At 43.2% G+C, this 23,339-nt stretch overlaps 2 protein-coding genes and 1 long non-coding RNA gene across 4 annotated transcripts; 2 read left to right on the top strand and 1 right to left on the bottom strand.

Annotated features, from left to right (window-relative positions):
* Positions 1 to 28: 28 nt before the first annotated feature.
* Pcna (proliferating cell nuclear antigen) lies at positions 29 to 3,921 on the top strand. Its single transcript, XM_031371981.1, has 6 exons — positions 29 to 422; positions 1,211 to 1,308; positions 1,457 to 1,524; positions 1,778 to 1,972; positions 3,294 to 3,417; positions 3,500 to 3,921. The coding sequence occupies exons 1-6, from the start codon at positions 202 to 204 to the stop codon at positions 3,577 to 3,579; spliced, it is 786 nt and encodes a 261-aa protein (XP_031227841.1). The 5' UTR covers positions 29 to 201; the 3' UTR covers positions 3,580 to 3,921.
* LOC116090977 lies at positions 3,647 to 5,438 on the bottom strand. Its single transcript, XR_004118860.1, has 2 exons — positions 5,325 to 5,438; positions 3,647 to 4,002 (listed from the first exon to the last, which is right to left on the bottom strand). It is a non-coding gene; the product is annotated as an uncharacterized LOC116090977 (long non-coding RNA).
* A 52-nt stretch (positions 5,439 to 5,490) lies between these two features.
* Positions 5,491 to 14,110, top strand: Tmem230 (transmembrane protein 230). 2 transcript variants are annotated; one of them, XM_031371983.1, is made up of 5 exons: positions 5,491 to 5,748; positions 6,713 to 6,810; positions 7,300 to 7,418; positions 9,240 to 9,362; positions 12,973 to 14,110. In XM_031371983.1, exons 3-5 carry the CDS (start codon positions 7,320 to 7,322, stop codon positions 13,111 to 13,113), a joined length of 363 nt encoding a protein of 120 aa, XP_031227843.1. In that variant the 5' UTR covers positions 5,491 to 5,748; positions 6,713 to 6,810; positions 7,300 to 7,319; the 3' UTR covers positions 13,114 to 14,110. The 2 variants fall into 2 exon arrangements, with proteins under 2 accessions (XP_031227843.1, XP_031227842.1); XM_031371982.1 differs by lacking the exon at positions 6,713 to 6,810 and having other exon boundaries at positions 5,492 to 5,748.
* Positions 14,111 to 23,339: the final 9,229 nt, after the last annotated feature.

Here is a 23,339-nt window from a genome sequence, read left to right as displayed (position 1 = left end):
AGCGCTGTGACGCCAGAACCTCGCGCGCACAGAAAGAGCGCGCGCCTAGGAAGCCGCGGCATTAGACGGTTGCCGGAGCAGCGGGCTGGTGGTCATCGCTCCGGGCCTTCGCTGCCGCTTCTTCCTCGAGAATCCGGGGACTTTGGCAGCCAGACCTCGTTCCTCCTACAGTAGATCTCGTCTAGTCGCAGCTCAGCCACCATGTTTGAGGCACGCCTGATCCAAGGCTCCATCCTGAAGAAGGTGCTGGAGGCTCTCAAAGACCTCATCAATGAGGCCTGCTGGGACATCAGTTCGGGCGGCGTGAACCTACAGAGCATGGACTCGTCTCACGTCTCCTTGGTGCAGCTTACCCTGCGCTCCGAAGGCTTCGACACGTACCGCTGCGATCGCAACCTGGCCATGGGCGTGAACCTTACCAGGTGAGCGGGTGGCGGGAGCTGGGCCCCAGACCTCCCGCTTCGGCTCTTGGCGGGGCTGTGTTCCTGCATTCTCATTGGCTGACTTGACCATCCGCGCTTTCTGATTGGCTTGTGGTGCCGGGGGCAGCGCCTACCAAAGCGCGCCATTCCGAAAAGCCCGCGCTGGCTCTGGCGCCTGCTCTCAGTTTCCGCGCCAAAGCCACAAAGCGGGAGTCTGCGGGAAAATGCGTGCTTCCGAGCTGTGCTCTTTAAATGCCTGCAGCTTTGAGTGGCTGGTTTTGGCGCCCAATAAACGAGTTCTAGTGAAAATGTACTGTCAACTTAGAGTGACGATAGGCCTTTCCTTGAACTCCAGAATCTCACTGTGCATCATGGATTTGTGGGAAAATCTATCAGTTTCAGCTTTTAACTTCACTTACAGCTACCTAGGTTAATGCCTCCTGTATACGTGTTCAAGGGCAATGTGTGACTTATTTTGCCACGGGTACATTGAAAGATTTATGAAAAGGCCAGACGTGATAGGGCACACTTCAGTACACTGGGAACCAAGGACACCCCGCTCGAAAAGATGCTTTCTCGAATGTTGGCTTTTAGTGCATTTTACTAAGTCAATTTTAAGGATCACATACACCTGATAATTTGCTTCACCCCTGAGAGGGCTTGGGGTACCCTTAGCGTCTTTAACAACTCTCCAGCAGTGAGTGTGAAATGGTACAACTTGCCTTTTAAAAATGTAGGTGTGGAGGACATGATGTTGATGGGCTCTTTTTTTTTTTTTTTTTTTCTAGCATGTCCAAAATTCTAAAATGTGCTGGTAATGAAGACATCATCACATTGAGGGCTGAAGATAATGCTGATACCTTAGCACTAGTATTTGAAGCACCAAGTAAGTTACACTTTTAAAACTCGGTTGTTACAGAAAGTAAAGTGTGCTGTTTCTGTTTCTCAAAACTAAAAGTATTAATAGAATTGTGGTAAAGTTTACACCATAGATAGGAACATGTGCTTCAATAACATTTGCTTTCTTTTGGTAGATCAAGAGAAAGTTTCAGACTATGAAATGAAGTTAATGGACTTGGATGTTGAGCAGCTTGGAATCCCAGTGAGTATCTTGTTTCTGATTGTGTATTTTACCAAGCTGTGATACCACCTGATGCATGTTCTAAGTAGAGTTGTAGTATTTGGGATGAATGGCACACTACCATTTCACTAAATCACAACAGTCTAAAATTGATTGGGTTTTAAAGAAATCAGAAGTCTTGTGTTCTGAGTTCTGGTTAAGATGCTAGATCTTGAGACCATGAAGCTGAGTCTTCAGGCTCTTCTAGACTGACCCTTAACTTTTGGATTTACAGGAACAGGAGTACAGCTGTGTAGTAAAGATGCCGTCTGGTGAGTTTGCACGCATATGCCGAGACCTTAGCCACATTGGCGATGCTGTTGTGATATCCTGTGCAAAGGATGGCGTGAAGTTTTCTGCAAGTGGAGAGCTTGGCAATGGAAACATTAAGTTGTCACAAACAAGTAATGTTGATAAAGAAGAGGAAGCGGTGAGTAGTGAGGGTACCATCCGGTTAACAGTGTCTGAAACAGGAATAGAAGCCTAACTGTTGAACTGTCGCTTTTCTTTATTTATTTATTCATTTTCAAGTAGAGCCTTGAGTAGACCAAGCTATCTTAAAACCCAGAGATGATTCCATAAGCTTTTACAGATAGCATTTGGAAAGCTAAGTGTACAATCTTTTGCTTCCTGGAAATACTCTTGACAAATAAATGAGGATTATCAAGTGAACAAAAGAAAATGGTTGGGCCGGCCGGTGGTGGTGCATGCCTTTAATCCTAGCACTTGGGAGGCAGAGGCAGGCAGATTTCTGAGTTCGAGGACAGCCAGGGCTACTCAGAGAAACCCTGTCTCAAGAAGAGAGAGAGAACATGGTTGGGGGTGTAAAAAAGTCTTTTGGGATTGCGTAGATCTTATAGTAGCTTTGTGTTGGTGGGTTCAATTACTAGTTCATTTATTTAATGGTGAAAAAGCAAATTGAACAAAGTTAAGTTGCAGTTTAGACCTAGTTATAGGTGAGAGAAGTCATAAGAGTATTTGCGGTCCCAAGGGGAATAAGACTTCGAAATGTGGGAAGAATTGCATCAACGCTCTTGCCACTTATGTGCCTTTTTAAGTTTTGCTAGGTAGCCTGAGCATCAGAATTACACACAGAAGTCTAAACTAAATAGGACTTTTAGGGTTTAATATACTGAAATTCAAAGTGCTTATTGCAAATATTCAAGGTACATATAAGGTGTTACTTTATTAGCCTCTGTGTGAATTTAAAGTAAAAGAAAGTAAGAGTTGTAACATAAACAACATAACCCAAGAATTAGTTCTTAACTTTAATCTGTTTGGTGAATTATTTCTACTTCCTTACCCACTTCAGCTCCTCAGTTCTCAAGACATTGAATTCATCAGTATTTGTCTGATGTGCAAGCATTTCCAAAACAAGAATTACGGGATTTTTCAGTATCCACATGTTCTTTATTTAAAAATTGGGACTTGAATAAAATTGATAATCATACAATGAAAACTAGTTTTCATGTCTCTTAGCTTTCATTCAACTGTTGGTTCTTTTTGGTTTTGGAAGTGGCTGCATGTCATTCTCGCCGTCCATTGCAAGAGACTGTTGTTTGCAGTCTGACTAGGAACCACTTTCTCGTGACTGCTGGGGTGTGGCTTTACAGGATTGACGAGCTAGAGGCTTTTTCTTTAGTCAAGGTTTTCATCAAACCTGCCAAAGTGATTACTAACAGTTTTGTTTTATGGTATATACCATGAGTATGAATTTCTGATGTCCATAGTAAGCCTGTTTTCTCCTCTAGGTAACCATAGAGATGAATGAGCCAGTTCAGCTAACTTTTGCTCTGAGGTACCTGAACTTTTTCACAAAAGCCACTCCGCTGTCTCCTACAGTAACACTCAGTATGTCTGCAGATGTACCTCTTGGTAAGATAATAAGTTTGAACATCGTTTTGTATTGTAATGTGATATTTATAGTATTCAGTAGTTAATTTTTCCTGTCTTTCAGTTGTAGAGTATAAAATTGCTGACATGGGACACTTAAAGTATTATTTGGCTCCCAAGATCGAAGATGAAGAAGGATCTTAGGCGTTGCTAGAAACTGAGAAAACAACCTCTGAGGATTGCTTCTGAGATGCCAGCGTGTTCTGAGGTCTTTTCTGTCACCAAGTTTATACCTGAGTATTAAATATTAAAATATGTAGATATCTTCTGTAAATAACCCACTTTTTCTCTCCATTCTCCACAATTTGCTTAAAGAATAAGCTCCATCTCGGAAAAACCGGGAAAAAAAAAAAGCTCCAAAGTAAAAACTGGTTTTTTAACATGTTTCTGCCTTGCAAATACTGGTGATTTCCATCAACGAACTTGACGCTAAATGCAGTTTTGAGAAATATTTTTCAATTTAAATAAAGTTAACAATTTGAAAAGTCATAGAGCCGTGCCTTTGTGCCTTGGCTACTGAATAGAGTTTCCTTGTTATGTAAATGGTTTTTTGTTCTCTCTTCCCTCCTGGAGACAGCAATAAAAAAAAAAGTTTAGCTTTAGTTTATATAATTATGTTGTACAGAATTTTTCTGGTAGCCTTGTTTGGGACGTAGCTCTCTTTTAAAATACAACTTTAATGACAGTGCAGGGGGATGGGTTGGGTAAATCTCTTCCTAGGTCAACCAGGACTACATAAACCCCATCTAGAATAAATAAAAGGTCCAAACTTTGTGGATATTTGATCCAACCAAGAAGGGTTTTTAAAAAGGCCCTGTGGTTTTGAAGAAAGGTCATGATAGGCTACATAACTAAAGACTACTTGAATGCTGTTTGCTGTTTATGTGTGAGGTTCATTGGGGGTCAGGACAATTTATAGGAATTGATATATTCCTGCAATGTGGCTTCCAGGGATTAAGTTCTTCAAGCTTGGTGACAAAAACACCTTAATTGCTTGTCTAAATTATCCCACCTCCCCTCTCAGTTTTTATGTGTGCATGTCTTTTGCAGGTTTGAGTGACCATGCGTGCATTAACCAGGCTTGGTGTGGGGAACCATTTTCTGGTTTTGCTGTATTTCAGCAGGGTCTCAAACCATGGCTAGTAGAGAGCTTCTGTATGCTCTGCTCCGGGAGGCCACACTTGAAGGCCTTTAAATACTTAGCTCTCTCCGCGGGCCCCAAATTTGTTTTTTCCTTTGTATTTTATGTTTGACAGTATGTAGACTGTACAGCTTTGACTGTTCTAGGAGGTTGTTGGTTAGAGCTCATACCCAGTAGATACAACTGTTCAATTCTTCGAGCCAATTAAGTACGGAAGGAAGTAGGCTGCAAATAGCCTGCAAGAAAAGACTTCTTTTCCTTTTTCTTTTTTCTTTTTTGTTTTTGTTTTTTCGAGACAGGGTTTCTCACTCTGTAGACCAGGCTGATCTCCACCTGCCTCTGCCTCTGCCTCCCAAGCGCTAGGATTAAAGTCGTGCGCCTCCACTGCCCGGTGGTAGGTAGGACTCTTACCTGGGTGATGTCTAATAGATAAGGAAACAAGAATTTGGGGCTTCGATAACGCTAATTAGTGGATGGCGACCAGTGTCTGCATAGGGGTGTCTAGGGCCGGGCAACATACCTGGTGGGTATCCCTTGCCCACCCCGCTGGATACCAGGGACTCTGCTGTGCACCGACTCGGCCATGGGGTCTGGACTAGAACCTCATTTAACAGTTTTGCTATGGGCTCGATCCCGGTGGGTGAGACCCTAAGTACGCGCCCGCCCACCCTATGGAGGTAGCAGGTCCTTGTCACCAGGACAAGACCAAACCGCTACCCGGTGGTTCGTCCGTTTGTCCCAGGCTAACCTCTGAGTTCGAGGCCAGCCTAATCCGCATCGTGAGTTCCAGAACAGTCAGCGATACACAACGAAACCCTACCAAACGTAAAACAAGATAGTAATGACGCTCTCCAGCCATGCGCCCTGAAAGCAGGATTCGATGACCTGTTTCCTGGTGACGTCACTTCCTGTGCGCCTCTATCCGGCACGCCACTTCCGCCGGGCTGGCCCTAAGAGCCTGCCGTTGGCTGTTGAGCGAGCCGAGCCAGCGCGCCTAACGGAGATCGGGGCGCGCACCGCGGGTCGGGGCGGGGGCGCGCTCCCGGAAGCCAGCCGCGAGACCTGGCCCTGCCACCGAGACTGCTTCCCGGAGCCAGTTAGTTCACGTGGGTCCTGACCGTGGGCGACGGCGACGGAGGCGGACGGGAGGTTGTCCACAGCGCCACGCGCAGGTGCTTGTGGGGTCGGGAGGGTGGGCGGAGATCGCGGTGAGGCTGGTAAAAAGTGTAGTAGAAACTTGGGGGCTGTTTTTTTGTTTTTGTTTTTTTTAATTGTCATTTACTATGTGATAACCCACTCTAGAATCCCTTGCTAAGAAAAACAAATCTTCCCATTTCGTTGTCGTTCTGCAACATTTTTGTTTTGATGCGAGTTTATAAGTGGGAAACACATAACTTTATAACTTGTAATACAAATCAGACATGGTTTAATGCTTCGAAACTCCCGTTTATTGGTAACTTGAACGTTCAGATACGAGGAACTAAACATATTATGGGATGGCAACTCCAAAAACCTAGTTCTTAACTTTTAGAAATGTAGATGGATTCTCGTTGCTCCTTTTTAATACTTGGCTTCTGAACTAGGATATAATTAACATAGATGTAGAAACATTTGGCACCAATTTTTGCATGCTAGTTACTTTAGGTCGACTGTAATAGCTGTGTCTGGCACCTCATCAAGATCGAATAAATAAATATCCCGTGCCATTGTGGAGATGATGTGCAAAATACCACACCAGTGAAGGCCAGGCTACTGAAATACTGAGTTTTCTTCTTAAAGATGGGCTTTTGCGTTTAGAACTCAAATACCTTTGCAGTTAACATAATCTGTTCTGTTTACATAACTATGACTTTGTAAAGAATCCACACATTTCATTCATAGTAGGGGAGAGTGTCTGGTCTTAACTATGTTGCCCAGACTGGCCTCTGACTTCGTATATCCACACCTGTCTTCCCAAGTAGCTGGGATTACAGTCACCTACCAAAGTACTGAGCTTAAATTTCAAATTTTTAAAATTCAAACGTCATTGCTTTTCATTTTTGCCTACTCTCAGACAATGGAATAGTTACGATTTTTATTATGGCTGTCTGCCTTGAATAGTTTGAATAAAACAGACTTTTAAATCCGTTTTTTCAGGAGCTACATGATGTGGAATGTAAAATCACTTGTTTCGTACTTGGGATGGGAGCAGAGAGGCAGGTGGCTCTGGATGTCTGGTGTGGTATTGATAGCCAGTAAGTTACCCACATGGATAAAATTTTGTGGATCATTTGTACATAGGATGATACCACACCTAGAAGTACCTGATGTGTGTATCATTCCTTATCCTCCTCCTGTCATAGCAAACAAAAAAGTTATTTGAATTTATGCTCCTGAGGAAAGCTTAAGGGGCAGGCAATACTGTAAGGGAGAGATTGAAAATGTGAACATTGGATTCAAGTCTTCACTCAGCTCTGTTTGACTTTGGAAAATTAGGCAAGAAACATTGGTAGCAAATTGAACAGGGCCTGATTCTTTGTGAAATGCCTTTGGTGTCTTTCTGTGATGTCAAGCCAGATACATAAAGGAAGCATGCATAGTGTGTCCAAGAAGTATCAGGTCATCATAAGCAGTGAAGCCTAAGCTGCTGTGTGTGGCGTATAACACAGTGGCTCAGAACGGTGTCTGACATCCTTCCTGTGCTGTACTAATACTGCTATGGACAATACATCTTTCCTTTTCAGACTAGCTGTGCCACTGTGTTATGATGCCGTCTCGTACCAACCTGGCAACTGGAATCCCCAGTAGTAAAGTAAAATACTCAAGGCTTTCCAGCACAGACGATGGCTACATTGACCTTCAGGTAACATAATCAGTCAATCAATTAAAAAAAATTAGCTACGTATATCTTATCTGGACCAGCAAGAAACAAGCTTATTTCCAAGATCTTTTGAGCCCCAGCTTGGAAAAGGGATCTTGGCAGGGCATATTCAAATATTTCCAGGGTTATTTATTTCTAGTTTCAGTGCTAAAGCCATATAGCTATAGGTTTTATTTAACTCATCCAGAAAATTCTTTCCTGACATCATGAGATGCAGTTAGATTTAAACAAGTAAGTTTGTGTCTTCTCCTGACCATTATTAAGTAGGCTAGCATCTCCTGTCCCTGAGGATAAAATAGTCTAGCTGATGCCTGAGCTAAGAATGAAGCCGCAGGAAGGAGCCCATTCTTTTAACTATAAACAGATCGATAGTTCTTTGCATCTGTTTGAAGAGGGAAGAGTAGCTTTGGGGAGCTTCCAAACCCTTAAGCCAGAGTTAGGACCTAGCTGAATCCCAGAAGGTTTGTCTCCAAGTCTTTTTAAAATGTTCTTATTAGCATATATTATTTGTGCTAATAGTAGGCTTCATTGTAACATTTTCATAACGTGTTTATAATGTATTTCAGCCTTAATCTGTCTCTGAATCTTAACCATGAGCTGACTTTACTCATAATGCAGTGCTTTGGGAAAGCTGAAATTTAAGCTTTAGAGGTGGCTTAGCAGTTAAGAGCACATACTGTTCTGCTGTTTTTAATATTTATGTTTTATTAAGTATTTATTATATAAAATATAATTATAGATGCTGCATATATGATAAATATTATTTATAAGTACTGTAATAAAATTAATATATTTATGTATTATGCGTATGAGTGTTTTGCTTTCATGTGTACCACATATATACCTGGTGCCCAAGGAGGCCCAAAGAGGGCATCGGATCTCCTGAAACTGGAGATTCCGATGTTTATGTGCACTGTGGGTGCTGGGAGCCAAACCTGGGTCCTCTGCAAGAGCGAGAAATGTCCACTGAGCTGTCTGTCCATGCTCCCACACGCCTTATAATTAAAAAAATAATAATTTATTATTTTAAGTGTATGATGTTGTGCCTATATGTATGTCTGTGTACCCTGTGTATGCAGTGCCCCAAAAAGCTAGAAGAGGGTATGGGATCCTCTGACACTGGAGTTACAGACTGTTGTTAGTCACTGTGTCGCTGCTGAATTGAACTCGGCTCATCTGAAAGGCAAGTGCTTTGACCTTGGAGCCGTCTCTCTGGCCTACAAGTATAATTCTTGCTGAGCACCCAAGTTTGATTCCCAGTAACCATATCACATGACTTACACAGCCTATAACTCCAGCTCTTGGAGGATCCTCTGGTTTGAACAGGCATCTGCCCTCACATGTGTATACCCACACATAATTAAAAATAAAATGAATCTTTTATTATAATAAAAAGGAAGACAGAAAAGAAAGCAAAAATTCTGTTTCTAAACTTTTGACTGACTATAAGCTAAGACACCTTCAATTCCAGAAGTCACTTTTTCATGTTTGCATAGCATGGTGCTCTTAAATCCCCACAGCTCAGTAAAAGCTTCCATGCGTATACACTTAGTAAATACATGTTCAACAACTAAGTGACAAAGTCATTTTAAAGAGGTTTCCTTGTGTGTAATGAAGGGTCTGTGAATGAGGACGCTTCACCTGCTCATGTGCCTGCTTTGTACAGGGCTGTGCTGAAGGTAGACATACTTAAAACACTTGAGGCTCCCACTGTGGTGCTCACTTACCCTCCCTGCATTAGAGTACTTTAGGCCTGGCCTTTTCTTAGTGTTCATCATTTTTGTTTTTCTCTCTCTCTTACAGTTTAAAAAAAGTCCTCCTAAGATCCCTTACAAGGCCATTGCTCTTGCCACTGTGCTGTTTTTGATTGGCACCTTTCTCATAATCATAGGCTCTCTCCTGTTGTCGGGCTACATCAGCAAAGGGGTAAGCTAATGGGCATGTGACAGTCTGCCATGGGTCTTTCAGATGTGAGCCAGAGCACTGTCTTTATGTTGCAGAAGTACAATGGATTCCACTAGGAGAAATAATAATTGCATATAGTTTTCTCTCTGATAATGAGGCATGGTTTCTGGTTTTGGTTTTGGGGTTTTTTTGTTTTTGTTTTTTCCTCCTTTGAGCAAATATCTCCATAATTCTTAGAAGGTGGATGCTTGTGAATAGGCAGGCATAGCTGCTGAGATAGTTTAGAATAATCAGCTTTGCCTGGGTTCGGGCTGCCAGACTAGTACATGGCTATAGCTAGAGTAACATACCATGGCTGGGGGACTGGTGAGATGGCTCAGTGGGTAAGAGCACTGATTTCTCTTCCGAAGTTCCGGAGTTCAAATCCCAGCAACCACGTGGTGGCTCACAACCACCCATAATGAGATCTGATGCCCTCTTCTGGTGCGTCTGAAGTCAGCTACAGTGTACTTATGTATAATAATAAGTAAATCTTTGGGCTGGAGCTAGCAGAGCAGACCAGATCTGTACAGCTATAATGTTCTCAAATATAAATAAATAAACAAACAAACAAACCACATGAAGGCTCACAATCATCTATACAGCTATAATGTTCTCAAATATATAAATAAATAAATAACACATACCATGGCTGTAGTTTTACCGAAGTATAGCTGTGCTGATCAGTGTTTGGGGTGAAGCAGTGAGGCTTACGTTAAGTGTGTGGCCGCTACACCTTATAAGTGGGTTCCTATTTCCATTGGTTTGGTAAGAGTTCTGTTGAGTTTCGGTATTCAAAACCTGAGTGGTGCTTGGTAGTGCTTTCCCTTGGGTTATGTTTATATATTCTGTGTCTTAAATTATCCTAAATAGGCTGGGCATGATGGTACACCCCTTTAATCCCAGAGGCAGAGGCAGATGGATCTTGGAATTCAAGGATAGCCAAGGCTACACAAGGAAACCCTGGGGGGGGGGGAGTTACCCTAAGCAGTATTCTGACCATAATACAGGTCCATATTTTTCCTCTCACACCCTAAAAAAATGTAGTTCCTTTTTGATGTTTTACACAGTTACAAGCAGCAAAAATTAAGTATTCAGTTCCTGAGATGACAAGATTGTGGTACACACATTTCAGAGAAATGATACATGTCATTACAGCTGAAGTACTATTTGGGTTAGTTTTTATTGTTGTTCTTTGTTTTGTCTTTTAAGATTCACTTATTGGGGGCTGGTGAGATGGCTCAGCAGGTAAGAGCACTGACTGCTCTTCCGAAGGTCCTGAGTTCAAATTCCTGCAACCACATGGTGGCTCATAGCCATGTGTAATGGGATCTGACACCTTCTTCTGGTGTATATGAAGACAGCTACAGTGTACTTATAATAATAAATAAAATCTTTAAAAAAAAAAAGATTTACTTATTTATATGAGTACACTGTAGCTGTCTTCAGACACACCAGAAGAGGGCATCAAATCTCATTATGAGTGGTTGTGAGCCACCATGTGGTTGTTGGGAATTGAACTGAGAAGTCTGGAAGAGCAACCATTCTCTTAACCACTGAGCTATCTCTCCAATCCTATTTTTATTTTTTATGACAGGGTCTCTCTCTACATATCCTTGGCTGTCCTAGAATTCACTACGTAGACCAGGCTGGCCCTGAATTTAGAGAACTTCCTGCCTCTGCCTCCAGAGTGCTGAGTCTAGAAGTGTGTGCCACCACACCCAACTGCCACTTAGGTAATATTATCCAGTCTTTAGAGACAAGACAGAGGGTGTGCTATGTTTACAACTAAGAACTTGAAAAAAGTGGTAGGGAGATTGCTCGTCAAGAAAGTGCTTAAGGGGGGACTGGAGAGATAGCTCAGCAGTTAAGAGCACTGACTGCTCTTCCAGAGGTCTTGAGTTCAATTCCCAGCAACCACAAGGTGGCTCACAGCCATCTGTAATGGGATTTGATGCCCTCTTCTTGTGTGTCTGGACAGCCACAGTGTACTCATATACATAAAATAAATGAATAAATCTTTTTTTTTTTTTTAAAGAAAGTGCTTAAGGGCAGTGAGGTGGGAGTAGGTGGGTGGGATCGAGGGGTTTGTGGAGGGGAAACCGGGAAGGGGAATCACAATTGAAGTGTAAATAAATAAAATAACCAATAAAAAAAATAGAAAAGAAAAAGAAAGAAAGTGCTTAAGGACCTGAATTCTGATTTTAACACCCACATAAAAAGCTCAATGTGTTGGTGTGTGTCTGTAGCCCCAGCACTGCAGAGTGGAGACAGACAGATCCCCAGAGCTGGCTGGCTAAGCCATTCTAGGCAAATTGGTGAGTTCCAGTGAGAGATTGAGAGATGAGACTCTATCTCAGAGAAATAAGATTAAAGAAAAATAAAAGGAAAATGGCTTCACTGGTAATGGCTTCACTTATTCTGCGCTTGCAGAGGACCCAAGCCTGAGAGCTAGAACTTAGGATGGGTGGCTCACAACTGCCTATAACCCCAGTTCCAGGGCGATTCCAAGCCTCTGGCCTCTATCGGCACCTGTGCTTAGGTGCACATTCACAACATAATTAAAATAAATCTTGAAGTTAAAGTGGTAGCTCTGTGATTAAAAACACTGGCTGTTCTTCCAAGGGGTTAGGTTCAGTTTCCAGCCCCATGTGGCTACTCACAGCTGTCTGTAAGTCCAGTTCCAGGGAATTAGGCACACTTGTGGTACACAGACATACAGATAGGCAAAACATATGCCTTTTCAATTATTAATTTGAGTCTTACAGTTCCAGGAGGTAGTCAAGTCCATGACTCTGAGTCTCAGAAGAGTCTGTAGACTTATACACTGTTGAGACTAAACAATTGGGGACTTTTGAAGTTGAACATACATTTGCATTTTGCATTTGATGTAGCTATAAGCCTATAGGAGCCAAGGAGTAGAATATGGTAGTGTATGTGAGAACAGTTTCCATAGGCTCAAATAATTGAGTGATCGGTCCATACTTGGACTGTGAGGAAGGATTAGAAGAGTCAGCTCTGTTCTTCTATGCTTTATGCTTATGGATCAGATGTAAGCTCGTAGCTGCTGTTCCAGGGTCCTGCCGTTTTCCCCACCATGATGGTCATGAACTCTGAACCTCAGAAACTGTAAGCAAGCCTCCAATAAACTCTTCTATAAATCGCCTTGGTCATGATTTCTCTTTACAATAGAAGAGTGACCAAAACATGCCCAAAATAAGGTGGAGAGCTGTTGAGGAAGTCACTTGAAGTCAACCTTTGGCACTCAAGCATACATCTGCATGTACACTTGTAGACAATAATAGTTATATACCAACCAAACACACACAGACACACACACACAAGCTTGGAAGAGCAGAAGGAAATAAGCCTAATATCTGAATAAAAAATAGTTTTTCTTTTTTATAATTTTGAATTTATTGCTTAATTTGTAATCAGGAAGAAATTGGGAGTGTAGTGCTTACCTAACATGCCCAGCGCTTCTAATTTGATCCCTAACACAGAAAGAAAAAAAGAGGTGACAATTTATGCTGAAAAGAGATGATGTAAAGGTGTGACTTGTACGGGACTAATGTTTTCCTTCTGCCACCAGGGGGCAGACCGAGCTGTTCCTGTCCTCATCATTGGCATTTTGGTGTTCCTGCCAGGATTTTACCATTTGCGCATCGCCTACTATGCATCCAAAGGCTACCGGGGTTACTCCTATGATGACATTCCAGACTTTGATGACTAGCATTCTCCTCAGCCTTGAGAAGAGTCACAGTGCATCCACCTTAAGACATCAAGCAAGAACTATGGCTAAGGGCTGAGGAAGTCTACAATTTGCAGATGTTTAGCAAAACAATGGCCAGATTGTAAGAGTTCTTTTCCAAAATGCTCGTGCTTTATAATTAGCTAATTAGGACGTGGTATCTTTTCATCTCCTGGCCCTGGCAAAGCTTGACAAGTTTTTCCACATGAGTGTGCATCATGTAAGAATTGTGAGGCTAATTGTCTGGGAAGGCAGCCTGTTCTACACTGGAAGGTGTTGCTCTCCTCAGAGGTGACCCTTTCTTTTGTCTTCCATTGTCTGCTTGGTTTTGTAGCATTTGGGAAATGTATTATGTCTAGTTTCTTATTACTAAGTAATTTATTTTTAAAATTACCTATCTTATCTCTCACATTCACCTTTACCCTTACATCCTAGTAAAAGTAAAGCAGCTGTCTTATTTATCCTTACACACTCCTCTACCTTCATACCCCGTAAAACCAAATGTCTCTGCATCCATCTAGAATCGACAGCTCCTGGAACTTTTAAACCATGAGGCTGGGTATCATGGGACACATCATGATCCCAGCACTTGGGAGGCAGAGCCAGGTGGATCGCTATGAGTTCAAGGCCAGCCTAGTCTACATAGAGTTTTAGGACAACCAGGGCTACCTAGTGAGACACTGTCTCAAAAAAAAGGGAAACTTCCTCTGCTTTCTCCATAGCTTGCCCACCACAAAACTCAGGTGAATCTGTCCTTCATAGGTCAAGAGATTGTGTGAATCATACCTTAAGGACTAGACTTTGGCTGTTTCTTCGTAAAATTGTAGATAAGTGTACTTAGAGTTTATGACCCTACTGCTGGCACTTGGTACTATGATATCATTCTGCTAAAGATTACAAGACTTGGCCAAGATCCCTGAAAATGTATTAAGTGAAATCTGGTTCTCAGCTTGTAAAAAGTGACAATTTTTTTTCTAAATATGTGTGTTGTTATTTATTTTTATTTGTGTGCATTGATGTGTGCCTGCATATATGCTTGTATGGGGTTGTCAGACCTTGGAGTTACAGATAGTTTCAAGCTGCCATGTGAGTGTGGGAATTGAACCCAGGTCCTCTGGAAGAACACACTCAGTGCTCTTAACCACTGAGCCATCTCTCCAGCTCAACATGTTTTTCTTTTTGTTTTTAATTAAATCATAATTCAAATTCTAGATTAAAACATTTAAGTTTAGGCATGTTTAGAAAACCACACCTTTAATCCCAGCACTTGGGAGGCAGAGGCAGGCAGATTTCTGAGTTCGAGGACAGCCAGGGCTACTCAGAGAAACCCTGTCTCGAAAAACCAAAAAAAAAAAAAAAAAGATTCTAATGAGTCCCAGGATTTGGGATTACCTCTTGTTTTCAGGTAACTGGCCTTGAGTCGGACTCTGCTCTGCATTTGTTTTTTTTCCCTCCAAGGTTACAGACTTGGGCAATCAGAGTTCTAGATATGTCATTAGCTGTTATTTGGAAGGCTGTGAGAAGGGAAGTTTTGGGAGAAAGATAACTTTTGGATGTGTGTTGAACACCGGAGGAGAGCTATGGAGCGGAGAGTTGCAGCGCTGTCTGTCTGGAAATGGATTGGGTCTCTCACAGAGATGGAAATGCTAGAGTCAGTGTTTGGATAGTAGCTTCAGAACAATAGAGATGGGTGAGCTCACGAGTGTAGCTAGCAAACACATAGAAGGAAACAACTTAGAAAGCTGCTGAAGTGGCCAGGTTTGGTCACTCTGTAGACCAGGCTGGCCTCAAACTTGGTTGCTGGGAATTGAACTCAGGACCTCTGCTTGCTCCAGCCCTGCTCACTCCGGGCCCGATCGCTCTGGCCCAAAAATTTATTTATTTATTATTATATGTAAGTACGTTATAGCTGTCTTCAGACATACCAGAAAAGGGCATCAGATCTCATTATGGATGGTTGTGAGCCACCATATAGTTGCTGGGATTTGAACTCAGGAAGACCTTCAGAAGAGCAGTCAGTGCTCTTAACCGCTGAGCCATCTCTCCATCCCAGACTCTTTTATCTTTTGTAGTAGGTACATAATCAGAGCATCCTAAGATTCCTGCCTGGAGCTAGAATCCCACTCTTAATGTCCCGTGAGGAATGATACTAATCACACTAGTAATCTCATCTAGGTGGCCCAATTCAGAAATACACAAATACCTCTTATTAAGCCAAAGTCAGACTTGCATGCATTGACTATAATTGTTTTCTTTGGTGCTTTATGAAAAGGTATAATCTCCATAGTGATGGTGAACTTTTTTTAAGACTATGAAAGTTATGCGTACATGTGAGTATTTGGCACATATGTATAGGTGTGCACAGAGCCTAGATGTCCAGGGGCTGGAAGTACGAGCTATTACATGGGTACTGGGAGCCAGACTCAAGTGTTCCAAAGAGTTGTACATGCTCTTCTCCTCTGAGCCATCCCTCCAGCCCCTGCTAAACAGTTCTTTTTCTAAGACCTTGTGAGCAGTACTCTCATGAATTCTGTATGATTTTAACCTCTGCAAAAATCCTGTGTTAGGAAAAAAAAATCCCAAAGCTTAAATTAGTGCCTTAGGGGTTGAGCAAGGAAAGAAATGGGGACTGGGATGTGTATAGTAGAAACAGTAGAGACCAAGCTCACTATGCACTGAGTATTTGCCTAAAAGCAGCCTGTTCTCTTTTCTGTTGGATAAGCTAGTTGACACAGTAATTGTGACACTACCCTTTCCAGGAAATCCAAAGCAGAAACTACCTCAGTCACGTGTGGTGTTGATGAAGCGTCCAGACTCATTCGTTGGCATTGTGGTGGCCACAGTGTGGCCATCATGTCACACAAATTGACCACTTCTGTTCTTCCTGAAGGTACAACAAGAAAAGATAGCATAGTCACTAGGGAGCAGAGGTTGCAAACTAATGATCACTTGTTGGCTTGCATTTTAAAAAAGAAGAGTTATGTGGTGGTGGTGGTTGATTTTTCTTTAAAAGGAGATTGCCAGGCCTCTTGGAGCAAGTTGTCAAGGTAGCTTTACCTGAGCAGGGATTCCCAGTTCACTGTGGTCCCAGGTCAGCTCACCATTTGTTATTTCTTTACCCAGCCTAGAAATAAATATCCCTCCAACAGCTGGTCATCAAATGAAGAGTATGACATTTTCCTTCCAGTATGGGCAGCTCTGCTGAGTTGAGACTTCCCTGTGTGGCCTTCCACCCATTGCCATGACAACCAACTACCCTTCAAACCGTAGCTACTGTCTGATGAGTCAGGTCTCGGCTAGAACCATGTGCTTCATCCTGTGGGTCCAGACCTGTGCTTGGCAGCAAGCTCAGAGGAGCTTCTTCGTGTAGTACAAAGGAACCTCATACTAGAACAGCACAGTGTGACTTCTGGCCTTTCATGTCACTTGCCAGTCATCATTAATTACCCTTTAGCTTTTGACCTGTCATCTTAATCTTATCCTGAGGCTTCTTGTTCCAAAGGTGTGTGGTTTATGGTTTAATGCATTGGGAGGAAAGGGCAGATTCTTAGTTATGAGGGGTTGGACAAATTACCCTAGTGTCACTTGCTTTAAAAAGTGGGGTAAACTTTTTTAAGTAGGGGGACATTGTCAGGGTTCATTGAGCCAGCTTGGGGGTGGCGTGGCGGGGCTACTGCACATACCTAGAACATCATCATTCAGTAAGTGAACCTGCTGCTGGGAAAAGTGAAGGTCAATCCTTTAGGGGCAGGGCCTGGAGTAAGGTCAAGGATGCTGGCAAGCTCACCTGCCATCCCTGTCTTCCTGAGGAACGTGTTCCATGACAAAGCCACCCCAGAAGCAGGGCTTCTTTCCTAGATGGGATGGGAGGGTGTGAGGTAGTGCTTTGCCTGTATGTGGCTGGGCTCGACCTTCGTGTGACCCAGCCTGAGACAGGACCTTGGCGAGAAGACCGTACAGATGAGGTGTGCCTCAGCAGCACATCTGACCTCTCCAGAAACTTGCCCCTTATGTCTCTACCCCTCTGCTTTACCCTATCTTGCCCCTTACTACTTGGAAGCTGTCTTAGTTCCTTTTCTGTGGCTGACAAGAGATACTGAGACCAAGGCAACTTACAGAAGAAAACGTTTATTGGGGGCTTGGGGCTTGCTTAGTTTCAGAGGGTTAAGGTTTATGACCATCATGGCAGGGCACTCAAGAAGTAACTGAGAGCTTATGTCTGAGCCCCCCGAGCTCAAGGTGGAGAAAAGGAGAGCTAACTGGGAATGCTATGAGCTACTGATAGACCTCCTAGTCCTTCCTAACCAACTGTACACTAGTCTCAGTGACTAGTCTATATGGGCCCATGGGGGCCATTCTCATTCAAGCCACCACAGAAGCTGTGCTCTGGACCAACAGCATGGCAAGCTCCACTTGGGAGTGTGTGAGGACAGCAGCGTTGTCACAGGACCTTGGGGTTCCCATTATCCCTAAGTACTCTGCACCTCCTAGTCCATTTCCTGTCCTTGGGGCTAGACCCCCTTCCATCAATGTTAGTGGTGTGGGAGAAGAGAATTCGGGAGTTGTAGCCCTTGTGAGCTACCACTGCTCTGAAACAAATGGTGGGGTGGAGGTGGGGAAGCTTCACAGGCAGATCACAGAAACAAGGACGAAGGCTCTGGGAAAGCTTTTGAGTCATGAGAAACCAAAACAGAGTCCCAGGAACAGAGCAGGGTGTGCAATTTCTCATCCAAGAGAGGCAGGAACAGATTTCGTGAGATAGCAGGAGTTAGTCCTGATTATTGGAGGCTTTGGCTGGCCTCATCTGTAAGTCTGACAACCCCATTCTTCCAGCCCTTACAGTAACTTGAGAAAGAGCTGTCTAGAAAACGCTCCGGTCTGAGGTAAATCCTTTGAGAAAGTTTTCTCTGGAGTTAATAGAATCTGCAGCTTGCCCTGGAGCCTGCTCCCCTGGGGCTGATGTCTCTTTAAGGCTGATGTTGGGTGTGACCACAAGCAGCCAAAGGACAAGCCAGGCCACCTGCTCTTGTGTCTGTGGCTTTTATTTCTGTAGTGCTGATGGGACCCAGGGTCTCACATCTATTAGACAATTGCTCCACCACTGGCCCCGAGTGTTAGTTTTGTATCCTGAAATTTAACTTTGTTGATTCTAGTAGCATTGGGAAGTAGCTTTTGTACTGACTTCCATATTAAGGTCGTGACACCTGCAAATAGACTGCCTTGCCTCTGTTGTGATGGGCACCTCTTTCCATTTCCGTTTCTTGCCTAACTGCTGTAAGACTCAATGCTACACAGTATAGAAGTGGGGAAATGGGCATGCTTGTGCTTAAACATACAGGAGAACCTTCCAACTTTTCCTCATTGAGTGAAATACTAACCATTGTGTCATGTGTGAATAAAGGTTTACAGAAGGAAGCTGACCTTCTGCTGAACCTTCTGCAAGGCTCATTAACTAATTAGAACTTCCATGATTGTAAATGAGTCTGGATTGTTGCAAGTTCAGAGCCTAATTACAATTTATCTAGATAAGCATTTCTTGCCTACTTCTGTGTCTGACCTAACATCCTATGCCTAACAGATAAAACCCTCTGGAACCTATTAACAAACTCTAGTTTCCACTAACCAAAAAAGCTAAGAATGTCTTCCGAGAGCATCTGAAGCCTACTGCAAGGCTCCCTGCTTTGCAATACCCCAACTTCCTGTTATTTGCACCAATATGTTTGAATAGTTTCTTGACTGGCGACTGTTCTGTTACTGTAAAAACTTCCAAGCTAATCCCACCCCTTTAATCCCAGCACTCGGAGGTAGAGGTAGGTGGATCTCTGTGAGATTGAGGCCAGCCTGATCTACAGAGTTCCTGGACAGCCAGAGATTACACAGAGAAAGCCTGTGATAGACAGAGTGGGGATGGGAGATGAGGAGGGGGATGGGACCTCCTAAAATTACCTCCATGTTGGAACATGGAACTTGGGGTTATCTAAATCTGTGTTCCTGGGTCATGGTCACTCATTTTGGCTCAAGAATAATTTCTCAACGGGCAGTGGTAGCACATGCCTTAATCCCAGCATTTGGGAGGCAGAGGCAGGCGGATTTCTGAGTTCAAGGCCAGCCTGGTCTACTGAGTGAGTTCTAGGACAACCAGGACTACACAGAGAAACCCTGTCTTGAAAAACAAAACAAAACAAAAAGAATAAATCCTCTTGAGGCTAGAGAGATGACTTATCAGTAAAGAGCACTGGCTACACATCTAGAGGACCTGGGTTTGATTGGTGACTAACCACAGTCAAACTCCAGTCTCAAGAACTGTGACACCTTCTTCTGGCTACGGATGTGGTGCACAGACATACAGGCAAAACACCCAGGCACATAAATAATAAAAATTTTAGAAAGTAAAAACTATCTCATATACCCTTTGAGATAAAAGGTGTCACAGAGGTTCTTTGTTTTTGTTTTTTTTTTTTTTCATTTTTTTTTTGTTTTGGTTTTTCTTTTTATTTATTTTTTTAATGTGCATTGGTATTTTGCCTATGTTTGCATCAGATCCCCTGGAACTGGAGTTACAGACAATTGTGAGCTGCTATGTGTGTGCTGGGAATTGAACCCAGGTCTTCTAGGAGAGCAGCTAGTGTACTTAACCGCTGAGCCATCTCTCCAGCCTCTCAGGGATACTAAGTTTTTTGGTTTTTGGTTTTTTTGTTTGTTTGGGTCTTTTTTTGTGGGGGGGGGGGAGGTTGGTTTTTTCGAGACAGGGTTTCTCTATGGAGCCCTGGCTGTCCTGGAACTCACTCTGTAGACCAGGCTGGCCTCAAACTCAGAAATCCACCTGCCTCTGCCTTAAATGCCGTGCCACCACTGCCCGGCTTGTTTTTGGTTTTTGGTTTTTTTGTTTTGTTTTGTTTGTTTTTTGTTTTTTTATATGAGTACACTGTAGTTGTCTTTAGGTGCTCCAGAAGAGGGCATTGGATCCCATTACACATGGTTGTGAGCCACCATGTGGTTGCTGGGAATTGAACTCAGGACCTCTGGAAGAGCAGTCAGTGCTCTTAACCACTGAGCCATCTCTCCAGCCCCTGGGACACTGGATTTTATTAGCTGCTTTTCTACAATCCTTTAGTGATAGATACTTTTTGTTCTTTATTTTGTTGATGTGGTATATTGTTGATTGTCCTACGCTGAACTGGGAACATCAGAAAATGGTGAGAACTTTCCCCCATTTAATGGAGACTTCACACAAAGAGCCATGGAATGGTGCTGGTCTAAGGCTGGGACTCCAGTTTGTTCTGAACATTAATCCATGAGGTCTCCCGCTGTGTTGTGCTGGTGTTTCTGTATGGCTCTTCCAGCAAGAGGCAAGAGAGTCTTCTCACTCCCACAGTCTTATCAGATCGGCAGTGAAGAAGTTAACCTCTCACTGTGCAGAGATTGTGATTTTGCAATCTAGAAAACCAAAGGAGGCAGATATGGAGCCTATAAAGGCATATCAGGTATTGACAGAGTGGACCTGCATTTGCCTACCCACCCCCAGATCACAAACTAGGCCCCAGAGAGTACTTTCAGAGCAAAATCTCTCTTGGTTAAAACAGTTCAACTTAAATATTAACCAGCAAAGCAGAGCAGTAACTTTGAAGTCTACTCTATCATTTCAATTAGATCCTTTACATATTTTAACTATAATCAGTCATAGCAGTAATCTAACCTTGGCTTTTATCTCCAGGCTTTGATTTAAAATTGCATATGAATTCACCTTGAATCCTGTCATTTTCCATGAATGAATATATATATATATACATATATATATAATTTATGTGAATATCATATAAATTATAAATACATATATTTATAATTTGAGCACCTACTATAGACATAGCACTTTAATTGGGCATCAAAAAGAGGATTCATTTACAGCCCGGTGTGGCAGCTCACACCCGTCATCCTGAACTTGGGAGGCTAAGACAGGAGGACCAGGAGAGTAAGTAAGGCCAATCACATCAACATAACAAGTTCAAGGCCATCCTGGACTACATGAAACCCTATCTCAAATGATAACAAAACAAAAAAGCCATGAAGGGATCATTTCTTACATCCACTTCTGAAGACTTGCAAACTGAAAAGCATAGTTAAGCTGGCTGAGCAAATAAAAATTATATAAACCATCTGAGTGTGGTGGCTTATGCCTTTAGTCCCAGCACTACAGAGGCAGAGGTAGGTGGGTTGCAGAGAGTTCTGGGCCAGCCTAGTCTACAAAATGAGTACCAGGACAGCCAGGGCTACACAGAGCCCGCCCCCATCAAAAACAAAAACAAGAAACAGGAGCGGGGGAAGGAGGAAGAGGAGAAAGAAGAGGAAGAGCACAGAAGAAGCATGAGTCAGTAACATATTTCATGTGAAAAGATGAAAATTAATGCTAAAAGATTGAGCTGGAAGGGCTGGATGCCTCTGAGGGAGGAGGGCTTGTGTGTGATTACTGACTTTCAGGATTCCTCTTGTGAATCTTCAAGAAGAAGTACTATGAGTGTGCATGCATGCTGTGTATGTGTAGGCATGCACCTGCTTCAGCACATACGTGGAGATCAGAGGACAGCATTGTGGCAATGATTCTTTTCTTCCACCTTAGCGGAAATCAAATTCAGGTCACCATGTTTGCATGGCGTGTGCCATCGTGGCCAGCTCCCTTCTTGTGGAACTTTAAAAAGCATGTATGTGGGGCTGGCGAGATGGCTCAGCGGGTAAGAGCACCAATTGCTCTTCCGAAGGTCCTGAGTTCAAATCCCAGCAACCACATGGTGGCTCACCCATAATGAGATCTGACACCTTCTTCTGGTGCATCTGAAGACAGCTACAGTGTACTTGTAATAAATAAATACTAAATTTAAAAAAAAAAAAGCATGTATGTACGTTGATAACTTGAGGAAAAATAACATCATACCCTAGCAGGTCACAACCTACCTTTACTATTTGAGTCAACCTCAATCCCCAGCTGTTCCCACAGCCACTTGAGGAATCCAGACCACAGTAGCCATTACCAGCTTTGGACCAGCCAAAGTCCTGTCCCACCTGTCAGTGGTCTTTCTCAAGGCTGTCTCAGAGACCATTTCAGAGCCCACTGAGCTTCATTTCCCTGACAGTGCAATCTAAGCAACAATGTTTTAACTACTTATTAGTTAATATGTTTTGTTTGGTTGGTTTGGTTTTGGTTTTGGTTTTGGTTTTCTGAGAAAGGGTTTTTCTGTGCTACCACTGCCCAGCCAACAACTTACGTTTTGGGTTTTTTTTCATACAACTTTTGCTTCTCTCAGGGGGTTAACAATTGTCTTTTCCTATGTATTTATCACTAACTAAGCCCAAACTAACTCCCACCTGTTTATGGATCTAGTATTGCTTTATTTTTTTTAGCCAGAATCTCATTCTGGCCCAGTCTGGCCTTGCACTTGTAAAACTACCTCAGCCTTTGAGTGCCAGGATCATTGGCATGAGTCACCACGCCCAGCTATCCCATACGACTCTCCATAAAAGTTGAGCTGCCTTCCCTTTGCCACACATACACAGTTCACCTCAGTCCCTCCTGCAGAGGCATCAGGCAGCACCAATTCCCAGCACTTGGGGAGAATCCGTTATAAAGCGTATCTCTCCTCTCTCTTGCTCTCGGGAGTCGATATGGAGATTGGGAAAGTCAGTTGGTCTGCCCAGTCTGCTAGACACAAGCAGGTGACTCTCCTTCTTGGACTGCCCACCGTCTTACCTGGGCCCTGGGTTGCAGCTGCCACTGCCACATCAAAACAGCGCAGTAATCTGTTTCCTGTGCCACAAATGGGAGGAAACGTGACTTGTGACTGGAGTGGCTTTGCCTGACCCTGGTCACACTTCCCTCTCTGTTCTCATGGTTTGGTCCATTTCTTAGACTGCTTTTCTGCCTTCCTGTCTAAGCATCCAGCACAATCTCATTGGTCACAGCTCACTTCTCACTGCTGAACCTTCAGTTCTGCCCAGTTACCAACAACCATTCACATACATGCTGATGAGCTTGGGGTCGTCAGCTTTGTCATTTCTGCTTAGACAGTCTGTCACCAATGCAGATGCTACACCTGCATCTATTAGACCTTTGCCAATATATCTGCTGGTATACATGATGTAGCCACACTTTCTCTTTTCAACCCCTCTGTGGAAGATGCTGCTCCGGCTTTCCTCCTCCTCCTCCTCCTCCTCCTCCT

Source organism: Mastomys coucha, unplaced genomic scaffold (assembly GCF_008632895.1).
Source record: "Mastomys coucha isolate ucsf_1 unplaced genomic scaffold, UCSF_Mcou_1 pScaffold15, whole genome shotgun sequence".
NCBI lineage: Eukaryota > Metazoa > Chordata > Mammalia > Rodentia > Muridae > Mastomys > Mastomys coucha.
Note: the sequence above shows the minus strand (reverse complement) of the source record. Positions and strands in the feature narration are given on the sequence as shown.